We start from the raw sequence: 25,507 nt of genomic DNA, 5'->3' as shown, positions 1-25,507 counted from the left end.
TTTGCTTTACCCTTCACTATCACTTAAAATGTTCTATTACGTATTGTGTTGACATTGTAAGTAGTATACCAAGCCATACTTTGTATTGTTATTTGAATATTTTTACTTCTATAATTGTCTATTGCACATGTTTGATCTATTCTTACTTTACACTGCCTTGAGTGAATTCCTTCAAAAAGGCGGTAAATAAATCCAAATAAATAAATAAAATAAATAAGAACAAGTGAGCAGGACCAGAATAAACACATGCTGCCTCCTGGAGGAAATGCATGTATTGAGGGACTGGTATATCCTGCAGATCTGCTAAAAGGCCTCTACTGCAAAGATAATCAATGAGAATAACTGCTGGGCCGGGCCGTACATCAGGATTTTGCACAGCTGGTAGACTGGAGGCTGCACAGGGACTACTGAGCTGGATGCAGTGTATATTTTCTGTGCTGGTGTAAAGCTGTGATTTTGTGTTTGTTTGTTTGTTTTAAAGGGCAGGCTCACCTGTGGCTCCTGGCTAGGCTCCAGGTGTTTCTGGGGAAAAAGGAAAAAAATATTTTATTTATTCTCATGGCGTGACTGGAATGCAGCAGGTGAAGGTGTACATGTGCCTGTTGGTTGCCATGGTAACCAAGGTAAACATTCTAGAGTCTGCAGTTGTTTGCCAGAGTCTGTTGGAAGGAAACACTGGAAGGAGGCAGGTGTAAAGGAGTTTGCCTCTACTTGTTTAATCAATAACCCTAGAAAGTTTGAATATCAGTTTGTATCTCACCCACCTTTGACCTTCCAATTTCAACCATGAAATATCTTAATAAAGGTTTAAACAAACAGGACCTCAAAACTCCCGACAGGGAAAATACATCCACTATCATAAATGGAAGTGAGGTAATATCATAGGTCCCCGAAGAGAAAAAAAGGAAAAAATAATCAACTGCAAAAACTCCTGATTATCAAGGAGAAAAATCAGGCGACTTAAAAAACCTCTTAGGATTCGGCGCCATTTTTTGGTGGGATTTCCTGCTATTTTTGAATATTCTGAATATTTCAATTTTTGTCCACTTTTTGTATTTTGTTTTGTGTGGTCACTCACCTGTCCCTGTATTTAGAAAAAAAGGTTTTTTTAAATCATCTGATTTTCTCCTTGATAAGGAGTCTTTGCAGTTGATTCTTTTTTCTCATCGGGGACCTATGATATTACCTCACTTCCATTTATGATAGGGAAAATACATACAGTATTAAACATCCACTATCGGGAGTATTGAGGTCCCATTTGTTTAAATTTTATTAAGATTGGTTGAAATTAGAAGGTCACGGGTGGGTGACACACAAACTGATATTCAAACGTTTTAGGGTTATTGATGTATTTTTGAATAAGTTTAAAATTCCCTGTTTAGTCTTAGACAATTTCTACTTGTTTAATAGAGGAGTGTGGTAGCTGTGTTAGTCCACTCTTAAGGTTATCAATAGAAATCAAACAAAATAAAACATTGAAAAGAAAATAAGATGATACCATTTTTATTGGACATAACTTAATACATTTCTTGATTAGCTTTCGAAGGTTGCCCTTCTTCATCAGATGTTTAATGAAATTTGCAAGAATTTTAAGGAATAAGAGTAATGTAAGTGTAAGGATGAATAAGAGTGTACTTAATAAATGGTAATGAGAGTCTTGTGGACTTTCTTTGGCTCTTCCATTTGTGAGATGGTTCATGTCCTGACGCAAAATGGCAGCTAGGAGTACTGATAAAGTTTATGAAGTTGTGGGATATGTAAACAATTAATTTTTCTTTGGAAAAGCTATAGGCTAGGAACTCCTGAGTTCCGAGGAAAGGACTTCAGAGATCTAAAGAGAAAGCTGGCAGATGGTTCTGTGTTTACAGCACAGAAGATAGCTTTAGACAATTGGTTCCAAATGCAAGAACTAAGTTAACTGGTGATGTTAAAAAAAAATGAAACTGATGTCCGAAAGTGAACAGTTCATTTAAAGTGTACCTAAAAGTCCTTGGCAGTCTAAGTAGCTGATGCCGTCACCTAGAGTGTCAGAATTGCATATAAGAAGTCCTGCCGGTATAAGCTGGCATATTTGTGGAAAAGAGTGGTTCAGGGAAGGGGAATGTGAGTATCTGAGTTAAATAAGTGAATGGACAAGTGTGTGTGAGAAAATCTGTTTAAATCTTGGGTGGGTTTAGACAGGAGACACTTAATTATACATTTTATTTTCTGGGGAAATTGTATAGGAAAATAAACTCATATTCAAGAAGAGGGTGTTATCTACTTATGTCTAGCTAGGGCCAATGATCACTTTTTATGTTTTAAAAGTCAGGGAATAGGAAGAACAAAGAAGTTGTCCAAACTGACCTGAGGAAAGTCTTCGCTGGATAACTGTTGTCGAAAGGTGCCCACCATTCAAGAGAGCCCTAGGAAGAGAAAAAACAGTTAAGTGACTGAGATTTTTCCTGAAAGTGTGCCCACAAAGGGAAAGAATATAAAGAAAGAGACAGAGAAATAGATGAGAGAGAAATATAAAGAGAAAGTGAGAGTAAGAAAAAACATACTTGATACGGAATCCTTGGGAATGTCCGAGGTGTGAAACCTGAAAATTAACAGGGAAAAACTTTAAAGAATCTAGTACTTATTGAAGCAAATTCACTCGAATAGTTCTAAGTAAATGATTTAAGTGATTAGTATTCATTCTCATTAATGTTCTTGAAAACAAAACTATTTGGTTGTGCAACCCTGTAAATTGAAACATATGTGTTAATTTATTATCTGTCAGTTTTGACATAAAATATAAAATTACTTAACACTTGTTGGTCAAATGTAAAATAAATCATAATTTAATATTAAATTCCCTGACTTGGCATGGAGGTTATTTTGGGCAAACAACTGTGACATATCAACATCATTTTTCCTAAGGTTGCTCAATCACCAGGGGGTTTATACTAGCAATCCTTGGTTATCTTTGCCTGGCAAGGGCAGGTTCTTTTGAGCTAATTGATCTGTACTTGTGTCTCACAGGAAAAGGTAAGCCGAAGGGACAGCAACACACATACCTCAGTGCAGGGTTTACTGTGTTGTTGAAGCATTTACTCCTCACTGCATCCTCCGCACTATTGAGCACCCACAATGAGGTACCTCATCCTCAGGCTCAAGCAAACATTCAGGCCTAGGAACCTCAATGGAGCTAGAACAGTGCAGAAGACAACTGCTAAATGGATCTCAAAGTTTACTAAAATTAAACAAGGATAAGACTAAGGGACCTTTTACCAAGCAATGGTAAAGGGTGATCCACGGTGATATTGGCACGTGGGATTGCTATGCCGATGCCACTTTTTACCACAGCAGGTCAAAGGGCATTTTCCAAATAGACACAGTAAATGGCCATGCGCTACTTAAAAATTCTCACACAGCCATTTACTGTTGGAGCCCTTGCCACCTCCTATTTAGGAGATGGTGAGGGTTCCATATGTAACCCAGCAGTAATCGATAAAAGCATGGGCGATTTTCAAGATTCAACAAGAAATAGCTCCTGGCTATATGATTCATTTACTTGATTTTTCATGTGTCTTCCATAAACATTTTTTACAATCTTTGAGCCAACTATGTTTTCCAGATCATAAAGAGATAAGATCAAAGAAACTTTTTAATTCTCTCTTTTCCAATCAGGCAGCTAAAGTTTGGAAAGTACTATCAAAGAATTTAAGAAGAGTATAATTTTACATTATTTAGGAAAATGATAAAAACTATTCTTTTTTTGTAAGTTACTTCTAAACTGATATAATCTGGATTTTATTTGCAGAAGTTTTTTTTTTAACATTTTATATGATCCTAGGTGTTTTATCTAGTTTTTCTTGTTTGTGATCAGTTTTGAACTCATTGGGTATTAGCAGAATACAAGAACAGAGTGTAGTGTGTAATGTAATCTATCTGGGACTGACTGGTCAACTGTGTCTGAATATCATCAAATTTAACAGAAAAATGAGAAGTGGATACCTGAATAGAGTTGTCCAATAGTTGTAAAGTCTCCCATAAGGTATCCACAGTGACTGTCCTGTTTTTTGTGGGGGGTTTTTTAAACAAATGCCATGGTCCCACGGAGGAAGACTGCAACTGGATTCAGGAGGAGGCAATACTACTCTCACTCCATATTCCAAGTCTTCCTTCTCCAATGGGGGAAGAAGCCACCAGCCTCAACAGCGGATTCTCCATGAAAGTGTTTCAGCTTCTAGTTACTCCTCGACCTGCCAGCAGAATCATTTCCGGGTTGCGGCAGTACAGCAACTGCTACAGGGCTCAGAGATTCCATTGCCAAACTACTCCCCATGGAGCCTCCAGGGACCCCCAAAGTTGCCAGGCAATTGTTTCGGGGGCAAGCCTCTGCAAAATCCAGAGTGGTCTGAATCAGCTTGGGAGGCTCACCAGACCCAGAGGGGTAGGTTGTTTTGCATTCCTTTTCCCCACAGCAGCTACAGTATCTCTTGGAAAACTGCAGAGAACCTCTCCCCACATCTTCTCAGGATGCTATCTTGGTCCCACCTTGGTTTACATTTTTTATTATATGCAGGTACTTTCACTGTCCCAAGTGGTTTCACAATCTCAGACATTGCTTCTCGCTTTACTGATGTGGTATCTGCATCGCTCTAATTCCTCACATTGCCTGTTACAGTTTCAACAGCTGGAAAATTATTCTCAAAGCTGAAGATAGTGAATAACTAACAGAGCTGGACAAGACCAGCTATGAAACTTTGCTTTGTTACATATCAATAGCAGCGTGTGCTAGGAGCATGAACAGCTTTAAGGAGTTGAAGACATGTCAGAAGAAAATGTAACGTGATTTAGAAATAAATTGTTCAGAATCAAGAAGGCCTGAAACTGTATCATCAGTTATTAACTGTGTGAGTGAGTGTGTATGTGTGTGTTTTGTGGGGTTAAATTTTGCCCTGGCACTTATGAATGAGAAGCAAGATAGAATCTACCCCTATATAGGCACAGGCAGTCATTTCAAATCAATGCCGTTCACTGATAAGAGTGTGTGCTACTTGTATATACTGGTTTGCACATACATGCTGGGGACCTTTTACTAAGCTGCAGCAAAAGGGGCCCTGTGCTGGTGTCAGCTGGGGGTGGGAACTACCCCCAGACTGCTGCACACTCTAAACAACATTGGGATCGATATTCAAAGCAATTTAACCAGACAGAAATGTCTCGTGGCTGGTTAAATTGCCTGTTTGGGGTTAACTGCTCATTTTCAGCAGCACTTAACCAGCTCCACAAACCCAGAAATTCAATGTTGCTGCCTGGACATGGTAGCATTGAATTTCTGGGTTTAACGCTAATTGCCGCTGGCTGAATATCGGGCCCATCCCTTTCCACCCCTCACCTTTTCCTTGGTCTTCAAAGGGAAGTGCTCTTTCCTTCATATTCAGATCAGAGGGGGTGATCCTGACTACCATGGTGGGGGGGGGGGGGGGGGGGGGGGGAATCTCTGCAAAATTTTGATTAGGGGTCCAAAATTTGAACTTATACCACTAGCCTGATTTATAAAAGGTTCCTTCCCTACTCCTCAACAGAGCAAAACTTTTTTTTAATAAAACAGGAGGAATTAAAAATCAAAGAGCCTATCTTCTGAAGAAAATTTACTTAGGGAAGTTCAGGCATAGTTAAGCTGTTTGACAAGAGGGAGTAGATCTTTGGTATCAGGCATTTATCTCTAGCACTTCTGAACCATTCAACAGATTAGTTCCTGCAGAAGACCATAAGAATGTTGCTTCCGTTTGACAGCTGATAAAAATCATATCGGCCTTTACATGTCATTTCCTAACTATATTTGTAGAAAAGCATACCGGAGCAGCTGTGTGTGCACAGCAGAGCAGATACGACAATTTTATACACAGAGGATAATAGACAACGCTTGATATCAAGCAGTGCCTTATACACAACTATGTGCCGTAACCTTTGATAAGGCTTACAGCAGATATAACTTGAGTAGGGAAATATGCACAGTAAGACAAGGTCAGAGTTAAAAAAAAAAATCAACTGGAAGAAGATACTAACAAAATGCTTATTTTAAAATCAGATTATCGACAGAGGGAGTCACGTGATGCTGTAGAGGGAGTGAGACGTGTTCTCAGGCTCTCTTAGGCCCCAACACCTCTTAATTCACTGTGGAAACCTTAAACTAATTTAAATACAGGAAGGGAACCAACGGAGCACTAAACGAAAGTAGCGCATAGCAGATGGACAAATTTATAGAAACATCGGGGAAAGCAATGGCGAGCAGAGGGCAGAAAAAAGAAAAGGAAAAGGAGAAGGCCCGAAGCGCGGAAAGCGCGGCAGAAGCAAAACAAACGCCGGAAACCCCCGTGTTCTCCCTGGAACAGCTGTCGCAACTCACCGCGGCGGTGGAGAAGGCAATGGAGCCGAGATGGGAGCGGCTGGAAGGGCGGCTAGCAAATATGGAAACGATGCTAGGCGAAACAGCGCAAAGAGCGACGGAGCTGGAACGGAGGGTCTCAGCGCTGGAGGATGCAGAGACGCCGGCAGCTCAAAAGCTGGAGCGAGCATTGGGAAAGATCGAAAATATGGCGTCGGCTCTAGACGACCTAGAAAATAGGTCAAGGAGAGCAAACCTTAGGATCACTGGCGTCCCTGAATCAGTGGGAGATGGTGTACTGAGTACCACAATAGAAAAATGGCTAAAAGAAGAGTTCGCGCTCTCGGACCATGCGGGACCGCTATGCCTGGAGCGGATCCATCGCGTGGGCAGAAAACAAGAAGGAAGACAGGCTCCGAGAGCAATTATACTGAAAGTACACAATTATTTACACAAGGTGGAAATCTTGCAGGGATACAGGATGAAGAGAGACTCTACTCAATATGACGGACACACAGTTCGAATATTCCAGGATTACTCGGCACAGTTGCAGGGAAGGAGGAGAAACTTTACCCCGCTGTGCAAGAGACTGCATGAGGCACGCATTCAATTCATGTTGATTTACCCAGCCATTCTCAAGATCAAGCACGAGGGACGATGGAGGTCTTTCGAAGAAGTGGCAGAGGCCTCAGCGTTCATAAATGAGATAGAGAATAATGTGAACAATATCCAGGGCAGTAATAACGTTAAGTGAAGTTCCTGTGTTTAGGTATGACAAATAACCTGTGAAATTGTTATTTTTCAGTGTAATAATGGTTGGAAACATTCCATACAGTAAGGGGTGGAAACCTGGGTACTTTGGAAAAGCTACAGAGGTGGGGGGGCCATTAGCATTGAAGTGACTCTAGGTCTGTAGGAATATGGACCCAGAACTACAGTTGCACGGGGAAGGAGGGGAGGAGGGAGGGGGGGAAGGGGGGGATGGAGGGGAGGGAGGAGGGGGTAGAATTTTGGAAACACGTGGCACTTCACACGCAGGGAACTCGAGGCAGGAAAGTCAGGGTCAATATGTAGAAAATAAATTAAGAGAGCTGGATAGCTGGGAACAGCAAAGCTCTGGGGGGGAGGCTGGGCGCCCCTGGAGCAACGTATTGAGAAAACGGTCAGAGAAACATAGTATTGCTCCTGACTAAGAAGCAGAGAGGAGAAGTAAGGGTGGTCTCCTGGAATGTCTGCGGGGTCACATCCCCAGTAAAAAGAACTAAGATTTTAGATGCGCTGAAACGCCATGGGGCTCAGGTAGCTTGTATTCAGAAGACCAGACTCTCACAAGAGGAAAGTGAAAAATTGAAAAGGCAATGGGTGGGAGAAGTACACTGCTCACCAGCAAAAGGTAGAAAGGGAGGGGTGGCCATTCTAATTCACAAGGCCCTAGCTTGTCAAGTTACACCGCTGTTTACAGACACAGAAGGGAAATATGTGGGGGTCAAACTCAAGCTACAAGGTAGGGATCGGCTCCTGATAGCAGTTTATGCACCTACGGGAACCAACAAGGCTTTTTATTCTCAGCTGTTGGCTAAGTGTCAACAGTATCCAGAATTGCCTATAATAGTGGCAGGGGACATGAACCAGGTTTATGACTGGGAACTGGATCGCTCAGGGCCTAGACACAAAGGGACTCCATCTGGCCCCTCATTGCTGGAGTCCTTCTGCAGGCTCACGGGACTGGTAGATGCGTGGCGGCTGCTAAATCTGGAAGAGAAGGACTACACACATATCTCCAGGGCCCATAGAACCCACTCTAGATTAGATTATATCCTCCTCTCGCAGGAACTTTTCAGCCAAGTACAAGGGGCTAAAATAGGGCCGGAGGGTCTCTCAGATCATGCAATGATATGGGTGGATTTTGAAGCGCAGGCATACTACAGAGCGCAGGGGAACTGGAGGTTCCCAGCTTACCTTTACCACTCGGCAGACTTTAAGAAGTACTTGCTTGCAAAGTGGGAGGACTACTGCACATTTAATGCGCAGCACACAGATGACCCAGTGCTCCTCTGGGCAGCTGGAAAGGCAGTCATAAGGGGACACATAATTGCGTATGTCAGTCAGCGTAACCGCCGAATTGCAAAAGGTATTATATACAGAGAGCACCAGTTTAGAGAGGCAAAGCGGCGGCATATAAAGTCGCCCACCACAGGGAATTATGAAGCGCTGATGGTGGCACGAACAGCCTTGAATGAGTTGCTACATGAGCGAATGACCCGTTCCCTAATATATAGGAAATACAAGATGTACAAATATGGTGATATAGCAGGGGGGCGCTTAGCAAGGATGGTGAAGGGAGCCCGTGGGTCTCACTTCATTGTAGCCATTAAAGACAGTGCGGGGCAGGTGAAGACAAGAGCCGAAGACATAGCTGAGACACTGTGGGGTCATTTTGCAGCACTATATCAAGGGGGGGAAGGGAACTTAGAGGCAATAAGAACCTATCTGAGAAATTCGGAGATACCACAACTCACTGCGGAGGAGGCAGCAGGGCTAAACGAGCCGATAACAGCTAAAGAAATCCAGAGAGCTATTAAGGCATTGAAACTGTTCTCGGCACCCGGACCAGATGGCTATTCGGGCGAATTTTATAAGCTATTGGGGAACCAGTTGGTAGGGCCGCTGTGGGAATATTATATGGAAGTGATAGAACGCAAGACTTTACCCTCACAGGCGAACACAGCATTAATCAGCCTAATACCAAAGGGAGGGAAAGATCGGTTGAGCCCCGGATCGTATAGGCCGATATCATTGATCAACGTAGACCTAAAAATTTTGTCCCGCATACTAGCAGATAGATTGGCTCCCTTGCTGCCCCAGCTGGTACATGATAGCCAGGTGGGATTTGTTAGAGGGCGACAGTCAGTGCTTAATGTGCGTAAATTGTTAGCAACTGTGATCTATGCAGCGGTGGAGGGGAAGGGTGGTCTTGTAGCTAGTTTAGACGCAGAGCGTGCCTTTGACAGGGTGCTCTGGCCCTTCATGTTCGAAACGTTGCAGTGGGTAGGAATAACGGGTTGGGTCCTACAGGCCATACGAACACTATATTCATCACCAAAGGCAATGCTTATAATAAATGGGGTTAGAACCCGGGAACTAGATATAGAGTGTGGGACAAGGCAGGGATGCCCCTTGTCCCCTCTGCTATTTGTGCTCTCATTGGAACCGTTGCTGTGCAAGGTGCGGGCAGAAGAGGGAATAAAGGGAATAAGAATCCAAGGGGTAGCAACAAAAATTCTTGCATACGCAGACGATTTACTATTGCTCCTAGATGAGGGCCATTCATCCTTGTACTGTTTACTAGAGGTGTTGCAAACATACGGGAACCTTTCAGGCTTTAAACTTAACCTCACCAAATCACAGGGGTTGCCACTGGGAGAGAGAACAAGGGATAGTTGGAACCAGGAATTCCCGCTGGGGTGGGCAGAAGGTAATATTAAATACTTAGGAGTCCGGGTGTCAGGGGACTTGTCAACATTGTATAAACTCAATGTATTGCCACTGCTGATGGAGACTCGTAGGCTTCTGCAACTCTGGGGCGCCTACCCCATATCGTTAATGGGCCGTATAGCGCTGTTTAATATGTTGATAGCGCCTAAGTGGCTTTACCTATTTCAAATGTTGCCACTATTTATGCGGAGGAGGGAGGAGAGGAGGTTGTCTCAACTGATTCAGGAATTCCTGTGGAAAGGCCGGCGCCCCAGATTACCAATATCGGTGCTGCAGAAGCCTAGGGCCCATGGGGGAATGGGGCTGCTGAATGTAAGGTACTTGGGGGTGTCCTGCATACTAAGGCACATTAGAGACTGGCTGGCTGGTACACAGAACTTCACGCCAACTGATATTGAGACCCTGCTGTCTCCCGGGGAGCACCTGGGATGGCTGCTGCACACCACGGGGAGGAGGCCGCGGCTGGAAATCAGGAAAAACCCATTTGTCAACTCAGCACGGGAAGCATGGAGATGGCTGTGTCGGCGGCACGGATTCTCACCAGCGGCGACCCCCTTTCTGCCACTTAAACACAACCCGGACTTTCCGGTGGGGACCTCTTCTAGAACATTTGCGGATTGGCACTCGCGAGGGATTCAATATCTATATCAGATACTGGATGAGGAAGGACAGCTTAAGGCACTGTCTGAGCTGCAGCGAGAGTTTGGGCTACAGAGGGCAGACTCCCTTGCATATTATCAAGTGAGACATTACATACACTCATTGGGCTGGGTGAATTTATGCGAAGATGTGCAGGAGGTTATCAGCTCGGCGCTGACATTGGGGGCACAGAATATGGTGCCGCTGAGATTCTTTCACAGAAACCTCCTAGACTCGACGGAGGATATTAATTACAAAGGTTATGCACAAAAGTGGAAGTCAGACCTTAAAGAGGAAGTGCCGGAGACGCTGTTTACAGGATTTCTGACTAGCATACGGAAAAGCGCCACGTTCCCTCGCGACTGGGAGCTGCAGTACAGGTTTGCACTGAGACTTTATGTGGCGCCTAATCGAGCATTTAAGGCAGGGTTCGGAGCCTCTGGGGCATGCCTGAAATGTGGACAAGACCCAGCTACTTTAAGCCATATGTTTTGGCTATGTCCACAGGTGCAGAGCTTCTGGAGAGTGGTGGTAGGAGCCATTGAGAAGTATTGGAACTGTACAGTGCCATTACAACCCTTGCTTTTATTTGAAGACTTTAAAAATGTAGGTCTCCGAGTACCGGGCTTGAAGGGGTTTTTGCAAAGAGCGTTGTTGCAGGGGAAAAGAGTAATACTGACAAACTGGAGAGAGAGTGCAAGCCCAACCTTGGCCCAATGGAGGGTACAAATGATAGAAATGTTGAAATTAGAAAGACGTGGAGTACAAGACTTTGAATCTGTTGCGGGTAAACACCTGACAAGCATCTGGAGCAATTTTTGGGACACTCTTCAACCAGCAGCCAGGAGCAGGCTACTTAATTGACTAACATGTGTGACCTTGGGAGACCCTGCTATGTTGGGATGCCACTAAACTGAGGAATAGAAGAGGGAGGAAGGGAGGGGGGATAAGAGGGAAGGGATGGGGAGGGGGGAGGGAGGGACTGAGGGGTAGAATAGGTTGTTAAAAGAAATACCCAGACATCGAGTTGAAAGTAATAGTTACCAGAATTTAACATGTTGTATTACATTGTGATGTGTTATGGTTACAGTACATGAATGTACCTATTTTTTGAGAATACCAATTAATAAAAAGATTTAAACATAAAATCAGATTATCATTATCAAAAATAATTGACATTTACACATACATAAATACACTGACTAATGCATCTGGTACCACTTTTCCACTTGGCACCTGGGCAGCCAGATTCTGTTGTAGAATACTAGAGTAACCCAACACTGTCATACCTACAAGTTAGGTGCCTGCAGTTAGACCAGCCACAGATTTGGACGCATATGTGTGGCAAGGCAAACATAACATACAGTTAAGTTGTGCATGTAAAGGAAACAAAAAAGGATGGGAATTGATATACCACCTCTCTGTGGTTACAATCAAAGCGGTTTACATATTATACACAGGTAGTTATTTTGTACCTGGGGCAATGGAGGGTTAAGTGACTTACCCAGAGTCAGAAGGAGATGAAGGGAATTGGAAATGATATGCTGCCTTTCTGTGGGTTTTGCAACTACATTCAAAGCGGTTTACAAGGTATATACACAGGTACTTATTTGTACCTGGAGCAATGGAGAGTTAAGTGACTTCCCAGAGTCACAAGGAGCTACAGTGGGAATCAAATCCAGGTCCCCAGGATCAAGCTCCACTGCACTAACCACTAGGCTACTCCTCTGCTCGGTTCCCCCCAGTTCTTTGGCCACTGCACTAACCATTAGGCTATTTCTCATCTTCAGTAAATAGTAGCATCGTCCATGTCCTTCCCATGCTCCACCCATGTGAATGTCGCTTGTATTTACACGCTGTGCCATTGACACCCTTATACAGCAGCGTTTAATTGCCTTGGTGCCATTTACGTACATAGGTGTACAGCTACCCAGGAAAGCACTAGTATTCTGTATATTTACCCACATAAGTGGTGTGAAAATTTGGGTGTCCAGTTATAGAATTGCCCTTACAGGGCCAGATTCTATATAAGGCGCCTAAAAAAATCCATGCGGTAAACATTTCCACCTAAGCATATTCTATATGCAGTGCCTAGATTTACGTGTAGTATATAGAATATGCTTAGTTCATATCCCAGCGCCTAAAACTACATGCCTCCATTTACACCAACAAAAACATGCAGTAAATCCCTATGTGTAGATTTAGGGCCATATTCTGTAAGTACGTGCGTAAATTTGGGAATGCCCATTTCCCCACCAACAGCCACATCCCTTTTAAACTGCACGCATTACAATTTAGGCACAGTTAATTACAGAACACACTTAGAGAGTTGTGTGTGTAAGTAAGTATTGCCATACTGGGAAAGACAAGAGGTCCATCAAGCCCAGCATCCTGTTTCCAACAGTGGCCAATCCAGGTCACAAATACCTGGCAAGATTCCAAGAAAGTACAAAATATTTTATACTGCTTAACCCAAAGAAAAAAGCAACACTGGGCCTTCAGAACTAGGACAACAGGAGTACTTTATTGATCAATGACCCGACATGGGCCGTGTTTCGGCGCTAACAAAGGCGCCTGCTTCAGGGGTCGATATGTTGCCGCAATAGCGTGCGGATGACAAGGCACGATTGCCTTGAACCACCGGTAAATGGTCGTTTGTGATGGCGAAAAAAACGCTGATAGCGCTTGCAATATCTCCTGTGTTCTGATCCAGAAAGCGCTAAGAGGCGCTACACCCGATTGAAGATAAGTTCTCTCTAACAAAACCATCTTCATCGCATGCCCCCTAGTCCTAGTATTTTTGGAACGCGTAAACAGACGCTTCTCATCTACCCATTCCACTCCACTCATTATTTTATAGAAGTCTATCATATCTCCCCTCAGCCACCCTTTCTCCAAGCTGAAGAGCCCTAGCTGCTTTAGCCTTTCCTTATAGAGAAGTCGTCCCATCCCCCTTATGATTTTCGTTGCCCTTCTCTGCACCTTTTCTAATTCCACTATGAGGCATATTTTCAAAGCACATAGCCTTCCAAAGTTCCATAGAAACCTATGGAACTTTGGAAGGCTAAGTGCTTTGAAAATATGCCTCCAAATCTTTTTTGAGATACGGCGACCAGAAGTGAACACAATATTCGAGGTGCGGTCGCACCATGGTGCAATACAAAGGCATTATAACATCCTCATTTTTGTTCTCCATTCCTTTCCTAATAATACCTGACATTCTATTTGCTTTCTTAGCCGCAGCAGCACACTCAGCAGAAGGTTTCAACATATCATCAACGACGACACCTAGATCCCTTTCTTAGTCTGTGACTCCTAATGTGGAACCTTGCATGACGTAGCTATAATTCGGGTTCTTCTTTCCCACATGCATCACTTTGCACTTGCTCACATTAAATTTCATCTGCCATTTAGACGCCCAGTTTCATAAGGTCCTCTTCTAATTTTTCACAATCCTCCCGCGATTTAACAACTTTGAATAACTTTGTGTCATCAGCAAAGCGAATGCTACATACCTGTAGAAGGTATTCTCCGAGGACAGCAGGCTGATTGTTCTCACTGATGGGTGACGTCCACGGCAGCCCCTCCAATCGGAAACTTCACTAGCAAAGTCCTTTGCTAGCCCTCGCGCGCATGCGCGGCCGTCTTCCCGCCCGAAACCGGCTCGAGCCGGCCAGTCCAGTATGTAGCAAGACAATACACTTCAAGGGAAGACACAACTCCAAAGGGGAGGCGGGCGGGTTTGTGAGAACAATCAGCCTGCTGTCCTCGGAGAATACCTTCTACAGGTATGTAGCATTCGCTTTCTCCGAGGACAAGCAGGCTGCTTGTTCTCACTGATGGGGTATCCCTAGCCCCCAGGCTCACTCAAAACAACAACATTGGTCAATTGGGCCTCGCAACGGCGAGGACATAACTGAGATTGACCTAAAAAATTTACCAACTAACTGAGAGTGTAGCCTGGAACAGAACAAACAGGGCCCTCGGGGGGTGGAGTTGGATCCTAAAGCCCAAACAGGTTCTGAAGAACTGACTGCCCGAACCGACTGTCACGTCGGGTATCCTGCTGCAGGCAGTAATGAGATGTGAATGTGTGGACAGATGACCACGTCGCAGCTTTGCAAATTTCCTCCATGGTGGCTGACTTCAAGTGGGCTACCGACGCTGCCATGGCTCTAACATTATGAGCCGTGACATGACCCTCAAGAGCCAGCCCAGCCTGGGCGTAAGTGAAGGAAATGCAATCTGCTAGCCAATTGGATATGGTGCGTTTCCCTACAGCCACTCCCCTCTTGTTGGGATCAAAAGAAACAAACAATTGGGCGGACTGTCTGTGGGGCTGTGTCCGCTCCAGATAGAAGGCCAATGCTCTCTTGCAGTCCAATGTGTGCAGCTGACGTTCAGCAGGGCAGGAATGAGGACGGGGAAAGAATGTTGGCAATACAATTGACTGGTTCAGATGGAACTCCGACACAACCTTTGGCAGAAACTTAGGGTGAGTGCGGAGGACTACTCTGTTGTGATGAAATTTGGTGTAAGGGGCCTGGGCTACCAGGGCCTGAAGCTCACTGACTCTACGAGCCGAGGTAACTGCCACCAAGAAAATGACCTTCCAGGTCAAGTACTTCGGATGGCAGGAATTCAGTGGCTCGAAAGGAGGTTTCATCAGCTGGGTGAGAACGACATTGAGATCCCATGACACTGTAGGAGGCTTGACAGGGGGCTTTGACAAAAGCAAACCTCTCATGAAGCGAACAACTAAAGGCTGTCCTGAGATCGGCTTACCTTCCACTTGGTAATGGTATGCACTGATTGCACTAAGGTGAACCCTTACGGAGTTGGTCTTCAGACCAGACTCAGACAAGTGGAGAAGGTATTCAAGCAGGGTCTGTGTAGGACAAGAGCGAGGATCTAGGGCCTTGCTGTCACACCAGACGGCAAACCTCCTCCAATGAAAGAAGTAACTTCTCTTAGTGGAGTCTTTCCTGGAAGCAAGCAAGATGCGGGAGACACCCTCTGGCAGACCCAAAGAGGCAAAGTCTACGCCCTCAACATCCAGGCCGTGAGAGCCAGGGACTGGAGGTTGGGATGCAGAAGAGCCCCTTCGTCCTGCGTGATGAGGGTCGGAAAACACTCCAATCTCCACGGTTCTTCGGAGGATAACTCCAGAAGAAGAGGGAACCAGATCTGACGCGGCCAAAAGGGAGCAATCAGAATCATGGTGCCTCGGTCTTGCTTGAGTTTCAACAAAGTCTTCCCCACCAGAGGAATGGGAGGATAAGCATACAGCAGACCTTCCCCCCAATCCAGGAGGAAGGCATCCGACGCCAGTCTGCCGTGGGCCTGAAGCCTGGAACAGAACTGAGGGACCTTGTGGTTCACTTGAGATGCGAAGAGATCCACCAGGGGGGTGCCCCACGCCTGGAAGATCTGTCGCACCACACGGGAATTGAGCGACCACTCGTGAGGTTGCATAATCCTGCTCAACCTGTCGGCCAGACTGTTGTTTACGCCTGCCAGATATGTGCTTGGAGCACCATGCCTTGACGGCGAGCCCAGAGCCACATGCTGACGGCTTCCTGACACAGGGGGCGAGATCCGGTGCCCCCCTGCTTGTTGACATAGTACATGGCAACCTGATTGTCTGTCTGAATTTGAATAATTTGGTGGGACAGCCGATCTCTGAAAGCCTTCAGAGCGTTCCAGATCGCTCGCAACTCCAGAAGATTGATCTGTAGATCGCTTTCTTGGAGGGACCACCTTCCTTGGGTGTGAAGCCCATCGACATGAGCTCCCCATCCCAGGAGAGACGCATCCGTGGTCAGCACTTTTTGAGGCTGAGGAATTTGGAAGGGACGTCCCAGAGTCAAATTGGAGCAAATCGTCCACCAATACAGGGATTCGAGAAAACTCGTGGACAGGTGGATCACGTCCTCTAGACCCCCGGCGGCCTGATACCACTGGGAGGCTAGGGTCCATTGAGCAGATCTCATGTGAAGGCGGGCCATGGGAGTCACATGAACTGTGGAAGCCATGTGGCCCAGCAATCTCAACATCTGCCGAGCTGTGATCTGCTGGGACGCTCGCACCCGCGAGACGAGGGACAACAAGTTGTTGGCCCTCGCCTCTGGGAGATAGGCGCGAGCCGTCCGAGAATCCAGCAGGGCTCCGATGAATTCGAGTTTCTGCACTGGGAGAAGATGGGACTTTGGGTAATTTATCACAAACCCCAGTAGCTCCAGGAGGCGAATAGTCATCTGCATGGACTGCAGGGCTCCTGCCTCGGATGTGTTCTTCACCAGCCAATCGTCGAGATATGGGAACACGTGCACCCCCAGCCTGCGAAGCGCCGCTGCTACCACAGCTAGGCACTTTGTGAACACCCTGGGCGCAGAGGCGAGCCCAAAGGGTAGCACACAGTACTGGAAGTGGCGTGCGCCCAGCTGAAATCGCAGATACTGTCTGTGAGCTGGCAGTATCGGGATGTGTGTGTAGGCATCCTTCAAGTCCAGAGAGCATAGCCAACCGTTTTGCTGAATCATGGGGAGGAGGGTGCCCAGGGAAAGCATCCTGAACTTTTCTTTTACGAGATATTTGTTCAGGGCCCTTAGGTCTAGGATGGGACGCATCCCCCGTTTTCTTTTCCACAAGGAAGTACCTGGAATAGAACCCCAGCCCTTCTTGCCCGGATGGCACGGGCTCGACCGCATTGGCGCTGAGAAGGGCGGAGAGTTCCTCTGCAAGTACCTGCTTGTGCTGGAAGCTGTAGGACTGAGCTCCCGGTGGACAATTTGGAGGTTGTGAGGCCAAATTGAGGGTGTATCCTTGCCGGACTATTTGGAGAACCCACTGATCGGAGGTTATGAGAGGCCACCTTTGGTGAAAAGCTTTCAACCTCCCTCCGACAGGCAGGTCGCCCGGCACTGACACTTGGATGTCGGCTATGATCTGCTGGAGCCAGTCAAAAGCTCGCCCCTTGCTTTTGCTGGGGAGCCGCGGGGCCTTGCTGATTCGCACGCTGCTGACGAGAGCGAGCGCGCTGGGGCTTAGCCTGGGCCGCAGGCTGTCGGGAAGGAGGATTGTACCTACGCTTGCCAGAAGTATAGGGAACAGTCTTCCTTCCCCCGAAAAATCGTCTACCTGTAGAGGTAGAAGCTGAAGGCTGCCGGCGGGCGAACTTGTCGAATGCGGTGTCCCGCTGGTGGAGAGACTCTACCACCTGCTCGACTTTTTCGCCAAAAATGTTATCCGCACGGCAAGGCGAGTCCGCAATCCGCTGCTGGATTCTATTCTCCAGGTCGGCGGCACGCAGCCATGAGAGCCTGCGCATCACCACACCTTGAGCAGCGGCCCTGGACGCAACATCAAAAGTGTCATAAACTCCTCTGGCCAGGAATTTTCTGCACGCCTTCAGCTGCCTGACCACCTCCTGAAAAGGCTTGGCTTGCTCAGGGGGAAGAGCATCAACCAAGCCCGCCAACTGCCGCACATTATTCCGCATGTGTATGCTCGTGTAGAGCTGGTAAGACTGGATCTTGGACACGAGCATAGAGGAATGGTAGGCCTTCCTCCCAAAGGAGTCTAAGGTTCTAGCGTCCTTGCCCGGGGGCGCCGAAGCATGTTCCCTAGAACTCTTAGCCTTCTTTAGGGCCAAATCCACAACTCCAGAGTCATGAGGCAACTGAGTGCGCATCAGCTCTGGGTCCCCATGGATCCGGTACTGGGACTCGATCTTCTTGGGAATGTGGGGATTAGTTAATGGCTTGGTCCAGTTCGCAAGCAATGTCTTCTTCAGGACATGGTGCAAGGGAACAGTGGACGCTTCCTTAGGTGGAGAAGGATAGTCCAGGAGCTCAAACATTTCAGCCCTGGGCTCGTCCTCCACAACCACCGGGAAGGGGATGGCCGTAGACATCTCCCGGACAAAGGAGGCAAAAGACAGACTCTCGGGAGGAGAAAGCTGTCTCTCAGGAGAGGGAGTGGGATCAGACGGAAGACCCTCAGACTCCTCGTCAGAGAAATATCTGGGATCTTCCTCTTCCTCCCACGAGGCCTCACCCTCGGTGTCAGACACAAGTTCACGGACCTGTGTCTGCAACCTCGCCCTGCTCGACTCCGTGGAACCCCGTCCACGATGGGGGCGTCGAGAGGTAGACTCCCTCGCCCGCATCGGCGAAGCTCCCTCCGCCGACGTAGTCGGGGAGCCTTCCTGGGAGGTGGCCGCGGTCGGTACCGCACGCGGTACCGACGTCGGGGACCTCAACCTGGGCGATGGGCCAGCCGGCGCCACGCTCGACGGTACCGGTGGCGCAAGCACCGCCGGTACCGGAGGGGTAGGGCGCAACAGCTCTCCCAGAATCTCTGGGAGAACGGCCCGGAGGCTCTCGTTTAGAGCGGCTGCAGAGAAAGGCTGAGAGGTCGATGCAGGCGTCGACGTCAGTACCTGTTCCGGGCGTGGAGGCTGTTCCGGGCTGTCCAGAGCGGAGCGCATCGACGCCTCCTGAACAGAGGGTGAGCGGTCCTCTCGGTGCCGATGCCTGCTGGGTGCCGAATTCCTCGGCGACCCAGAGCTCTCGGTGCCGACACGGGGAGGAGACCGGTGTCGATGCTTCTTCGATTTCTTCCGAAGCATGTCACCGGAGCTCCCCGGCACCGACGAGGAGGACGTCGAATCCATCCGTCGCTTCCTCGGGGCCGAGACTGAAGAAGGTCGATCTCGGGGGGGCTGTACCGCAGGAGCCCTCAGGGTAGGCGGAGACCCACCCGAGGGCTCACCGCCACCAGCAGGGGAATGGACAGCCCTCACCTGCACTCCACCCGATGCACCACCGTCCGACGACATCAGCAGACGAGGTCCTGGTACCACCGACGTCGATGCAGCTATCCGATGTCTCGGCGCCGATGCAGAGGCCCGATGCCTCGATGCACTCGATGCAGGGGCGGCCGAGGAAGAAGGTCTGGACGCTGACGACGTCGATGCACTCGAAGATCCCGGTGCCGATGCCGACGAAGAGCCCGAGAACAACACGTTCCACTGGGCTAGTCTCGCTACCTGAGTCCGCCTTTGAAGCAGGGAACACAGACTGCAGTTCTGAGGGCGGTGCTCGGCCCCCAGACACTGAAGACACGACGAGTGTCGATCAGTGAGCGAGATAACCCGGGCGCACTGGGTGCACTTCTTGAAGCCGCTGGAAGGCTTCGATGTCATGGGCGGAAAAATCACGCCGGCGAAATCAAAAGCCGAAATGGCGAAATTTGAAGCACCAAATTTAGAGGGAGAAAAAATCTCGACCGAGGCCGAAAAGAGGCCTACTCCGACGACGAAAGAAAACTTACCGGGGCAAAAAAGCTGGAAGTACGGGGAGGATTTACACGAAACCCGGCGGGGGGTTTCCGGAGCACTTCCCGACTAGGACAAAACTTTCCCGAAGGAAAAAACACGTTCAAAACAAATTGGACGCGCGAGGTCGACTTTCCGGGGCTCGACACGGCGAAAACACGACCGTACCGAGTGCGGACAAAAGAAGACTGGCCGGCTCGAGCCGGTTTCGGGCGGGAAGACGGCCGCGCATGCGCGGTGCGCGCGGGCGCGCGAGGGCTAGCAAAGGACTTTGCTAGTGAAGTTTCCGATTGGAGGGGCTGCCGTGGACGTCACCCATCAGTGAGAACAAGCAGCCTGCTTGTCCTCGGAGAAATTTAATTACCTCACTGGTTACTCCCATCTCTAGGTCATTTATAAATATGTTAAAAAGCAGCGGTCCCAGCACAGAGCCCTGGGGAACCCCACTAACTACCCTTCTCCATTGAGAATACTGACCATTTAACCCTACTCTCTGTTTTCTATCTTTTAACCAGTTTTTAATCCACAATAGAACACTACCTCCTATCCCATGACTCTCCAATTTCCTCTGCAGTTTTTCATGAGGTACTTTGTCAAACGCCTTCTGAAAATCCAGACACACAGTATCAACTGGCTCACCCCTTCAAAGAAATGTAGTAGATTGGTGAGGCAAGATTTCCCTTCACTAATCCATGTTGACTTTGTCTCATTAATCCATGCTTTTGAAGATGCTCTCTAATTTTGTTCTTTATAATAGTCTCTACCATTCTGCCCGGCACAGACGTCAGACTCACCTGCCTATAATTTCTGGGATCTCCTCTGGAACCTTTTTAAAAAAATTGGCGTTACATTGGCCACCCTCCAATCTTCCGGTACCATGCTCGATTTTAAGGATAAATTACATATTACTAACAATAGCTCCGCAAGTTCATTTTTCAGTTCTATCAGTACTCTGGGATGAATACCATCCGGTCCAGGAGATTTGCTACTCTTCAGTTTGTAGAACTACCCCATTACATACTCTAGGTTTACAGAGAATTCATTAAGTTTCTATGACTCATAAGCTTCAAATACTATTTCCGGCACCGGTATCCCACCCAAATCTTCCTCGGTGAAGACCGAAGCAAAGAATTCAATTAATCTCTCCACTACGGCTTTGTCTTCCCTGATTGCCCCTTTTACTCCTCGGTCATCTAGCGGTCCAACCTATTCTTTTGCCGTCTTCCTGCTTTTAATATACCTAAAACATTTTTTTACTATATGTTTTTGCCTCCAACGCAATCTTTTTTTCGAAGTCCCTCTTAGCCTTCCTTATCAACGCTTTGCATTTGACTTGACATTCCTTATGCTGTTTCTTATTTTCAGTCGGTTCCTTCTTCCATTTTCTGAAGGATTTTCTTTTAGCTCTAATAGCTTCCTTCACCTCACCGGCTGTCATTTAGTCTTCTGTCCTCCTTTTTTAATACGCGGAATATATTTGGCCTGGGCTGCCAGGATGGTGTTTTTGAACAGCATCCACGCCTGATGTAAATTTTTGACCCTCACAGACGCTCCTCTAAGTTTTTTTTTCACCAATCTTCTCATTTTATCATAGTCTCCTTTTTTAAAGTTAAACGCTAACGTATTTGATTTGCTATGTATACTTCAAAGCTAATATCAAATCCGATCATATTATGATCACTGTTATCAAGCGGCCCCAGCACCATTACCTCCTGCACCAGATCATGCGCTCCACTAAGAACTAGGTCTAGAATTTTTCCTTCTCTCGTCGGTTCCTGTACCAGCTGCTCCATAAAGTAGTCCTTGATTTCATCAAGGAATTTTACCTCCCTAGCGTGCCCCGATGTTACATTTACCTAGTCAATATCGGGGTAATTGAAATCACCCATTATTATTGTGTTGCCCAGTTTGTTTGAATCCCTAATTTCCTTTAACATTTCTGCATCCGTCTGTTCATCCTGGTCAGGCAGACGGTAGTACACTCCTATCACTATCCTTTTCCCCTTTACACATGGAATTTCAATCCTCAGGGATTCCAAGAAGTGTTTTGTTTCCTGCAGAATTTTCAATCTATTTGATTCAAGGCTCTCCTTAATATACAATTTTACCCCTCCACCAATTCAATCCACCCTATCACTACGATATAATTTGTACGCCGGTATGACAGTGCCCCACTGATTATCCTCCTTCCACCAGGTCTCAGAGATGCCTATTATATCTAATTTTTCATTTAGTGCAATATATTCTAACTCTCACATCTTATTTCTTAGGCTCCTGGCATTCTCATATAGACATTTCAAACTATGTTTGTTGTTTCTATTTACATTATGCTCAGTACTTGACAGTATTAATTTGCAATCTTTTGTCTGATTTTTATTTTTATTTAAGGACACCTGATCTACTATGGTCTCTTTTGCAACCTCACTATCAGGATACCCTATCTTCCCTGTTTTGGTGATATCTTTGAAAGATACCTTATCCCGAACCATGCGCTTTAGAGCGACTGTCGGCCTTCCCCCCATTTCTATTTTAAAAACTGATCTATCTCCTTTTTAAATGCTGATGCCAGCAGCCTGGTCCCACCCTGGTTAAGGTGGAGCCCATCCTTTCGGAATAGGCTCCCCCTTCCCCAGAATGTTGCCCAGTTCCTAACAAATCTCAAACCCTCCTCCCTGCACCATTGTCTCATCCACGCATTGAGACTCCGGAGCTCTGCCTGTCTCTTGGGCCCTGTCGTGGAACGGGTAGCATTTCAGAAAATGCTACCCTAGAGGTTCTGGATTTGAGCTTTCTACCTAGAAGCCTAAATTTGGCTTCCAGAACCTCTCTCCCACATTTTCCTATGTCATTGGTACACAAATGTACCAAGTGTAAGTTCTAATTACTGCCAATTAGTGCTTATTACTTGTTAGTGCTGTTATCAACACTGATTAGCTTGTTAAGCCAATTAAGTTACATGCGTTGTTATATAATACACTTGGATTTCGGCACGAATCTCTAGCTCTAGGCACACTATACAGAATCCAGCAGATAGTGCTGCAGTATAAGACTATTCACCTTCTCCTCCCCATTCAAAGAAGAACTTAATACAAGTTCTTTTTTCCAGGGATATAGCACGCGGTGTATGGCCAAGGAATATCTCTTCCTTCCCTGGCAATGCTCATACATTACAATGATCCTCTCCAGAAGCTACATGCTTCCAGTGCAGCTCTCCAGAGGGTACAAGGAAGGGATTAGAGAGCAACTATGTGCTGTGCATCCACAAAGAAGCCCTGAAATATAAAGGAGATCTCACGGGCTCGCGAGAGCCGTTTGTTAAGTTTTTAAGAATTTTGGGAGCCAGAAGCTAAAGTAGTTCCCCTCCTCCATAGCTACTTTAACAGCTGGCTCCCAAAATGTGGGCTTTGGCCCCCTCTTGAATTCTCTTTTACGTTGCTGGCAGGGATGCTGAGGCCTGCCAGCCAAGTAAATAGACTGCTGCTGCTCCTCCTCCCAGCTCCTTGTTTCCAGCTCTGAGCAGCAGGCTGGGAATTCTCCTGCATGGGAGAGAAGTCCCAGCATGCTGCTGAGAGCCAGAAACAAGAAGCAGGGAGTGGTGGCAGTCCATTTATTGGCTGGTGGGGCTTGGCATCCCTGCCAGCACAGGAATGCCTAGCGTGAACGCATGGGGGGGGGGGGGGGGGGGAGAGGCATGCCTTGCCACTGCCAGCTCTCCCAAATTGCAGGGCTGGCCATGCCCGGAGAGAAAGCCTGTTGTTAAAAATTTACCAGCACACCCCTGTACCAAACTATGATGACTAATGTAAAAGACCATGCATACATGAAGTGGATGAGCCTGAATGAAAGAACATAAACTAAGCTGTTTTTTAATTGACCTATAAGATTTGAAAATCAAATTTCAAGCTGACATTGAACTACATTTTCTGAACAACTGGTTGGCGGTTAATACTATCTGTGGCTGAAACTAAACCTACAAACACAGGGCTATTTTTTTAATTAGAATTTACGTGCACAACTTTCTAGATGTATTCTGTAAACTGGTGCGCATAAATTCAAATGCACAGATCATAAAAGGAGGTGTGGCCATGGGAGGGCCAAGAGTGGGTCATGTGCATTCCTAAAAATTACACGCACTGTTACAGAATAAGCCCGATCTGTGCCTAAATAAGACGTGCGCATTTACACCAGGTTTTAGTTGTTATAAATGGCTGCACCTAAATTTTAGTCACAGCCTGCTATGCGGATTCTATAAACTGCACCTAACTTTAGGTGAGAATTATAGATTAGCGCTAAGCGCAGTTTTTTTTAGCATCACGTACAGAATCTGGTCCTAAGTGGCCAAAAACTTACCTACATTTAAGGCTCAAAAACACCAGTCATACGGCTGGTGTACATGTTCACACCTAGACTGCAAAAGACAACATGTAGAATTTATAATCTACATGTGTAAGAATGCACCCTACCAGTGTGAGTGCTCAACTGCAAAGTATTCACAATCGCATCTAGGAGCATACTTAAAGAATCCCTCTGAGCTGGAAGCTGCTCATTTACACACCTATAAACATATATGTGCAGAAATTAGAATGCCAGATTTACACACATTCTCTCAGCTTAAAACTGGGCAGATCCTTACAGAAACTGCTTCCTAAGTATACAACTTTCTGTAAAAATTAAGGCTTAACTTAGGAACAAAATATGAAAGTGCTAAACTCCTACGGGAAAAGCTACACTGGCTCCCTCTTAAAGAACGCATCACGTTCAAAATATGTACTCTAGTTCACAAAATCATTTAGGGAGATGCCCCAGCCTACATGTCAGACCTGATAGACTTACCACCCAGGAATGCTAAAAAATCATCCCGCACATTCCTTAATCTTCACTTCCCCAACTGCAAAGGTCTAAAGTACAAACTAACGCATGCGTCAACCTTCTCCTACTTGAGCACACAATTCTGGAACGCACTGCCGCGCAACTTAAAAACGATCTATGAACTAACTAAATTCCGCAAACTACTGAAGACTCATCTCTTTAACAAGGCATACCACAAAGATCAACAAATGTGATCTCCACCACATATATCCAGAATTGTCTTACAAAATTTGCTTGTTATACTAATATCATGCTTTATCATTATCATGTTACCCAAGATACTTCTGTAATACTAAATGTCTATTCTGTTATATATTTTCACTATCCATGATGTATTGTAAGCCACATTAAGCCTGCAAAGAGGAGGGAAAATGTGGGATACAAATGCAATAAATAAATAAATCAAACATTTACAACAAATGCCCCCAGCACTGGGTTGAGAACCAGAGTTTTGGAATCAAAGCTGGAGTCAGAAGCAATTTTGGGTAGAGTCAGAGTCAGTAAAAATGTACAGATTATAAATTGATAAATTTACCATATAATGTTATATATATATATATATAATTGTCCTGGATTTAAAGTAAATAGAGGAGTCAAGAGTCAAAGGTTTGGTGTACTGACTCCACAGCCCCGTTACAAACCACTGTACTAAAAGAAGGTGTTTGACAGCACAGTTTTTGACCCTGAGGTACAAGGAGTGGGAACCAGTCTCAGAGCCTAGGAAGCTGCTGGACTGCTTCAAGGGAACATAGTTATGGAGACCCTCATAGCATATTCATTGTGGAAATCTTGACTGGGTTGTG

At 46.3% G+C, this 25,507-nt stretch overlaps 1 protein-coding gene across 1 annotated transcript in view; it reads right to left on the bottom strand.

The window, feature by feature from the left end:
- The window catches only part of BTC (betacellulin), a 114,327-nt gene that overhangs the window by 66,600 nt on the left and 22,220 nt on the right, over positions 1–25,507 (bottom strand). Inside the window, exons 3-4 of the mRNA XM_030192136.1 lie at positions 2,544–2,581; positions 2,347–2,405 (exon numbers count right to left, since the gene is read on the bottom strand). Of these exons, the coding sequence (XP_030047996.1) occupies positions 2,347–2,405; positions 2,544–2,581 (97 nt within the window). The remainder of the gene's footprint in view (positions 1–2,346; positions 2,406–2,543; positions 2,582–25,507) is intronic.

Source organism: Microcaecilia unicolor, chromosome 2, assembly GCF_901765095.1.
Source record: "Microcaecilia unicolor chromosome 2, aMicUni1.1, whole genome shotgun sequence".
NCBI classification, from domain to species: domain Eukaryota; kingdom Metazoa; phylum Chordata; class Amphibia; order Gymnophiona; family Siphonopidae; genus Microcaecilia; species Microcaecilia unicolor.
Note: the sequence above shows the minus strand (reverse complement) of the source record. Positions and strands in the feature narration are given on the sequence as shown.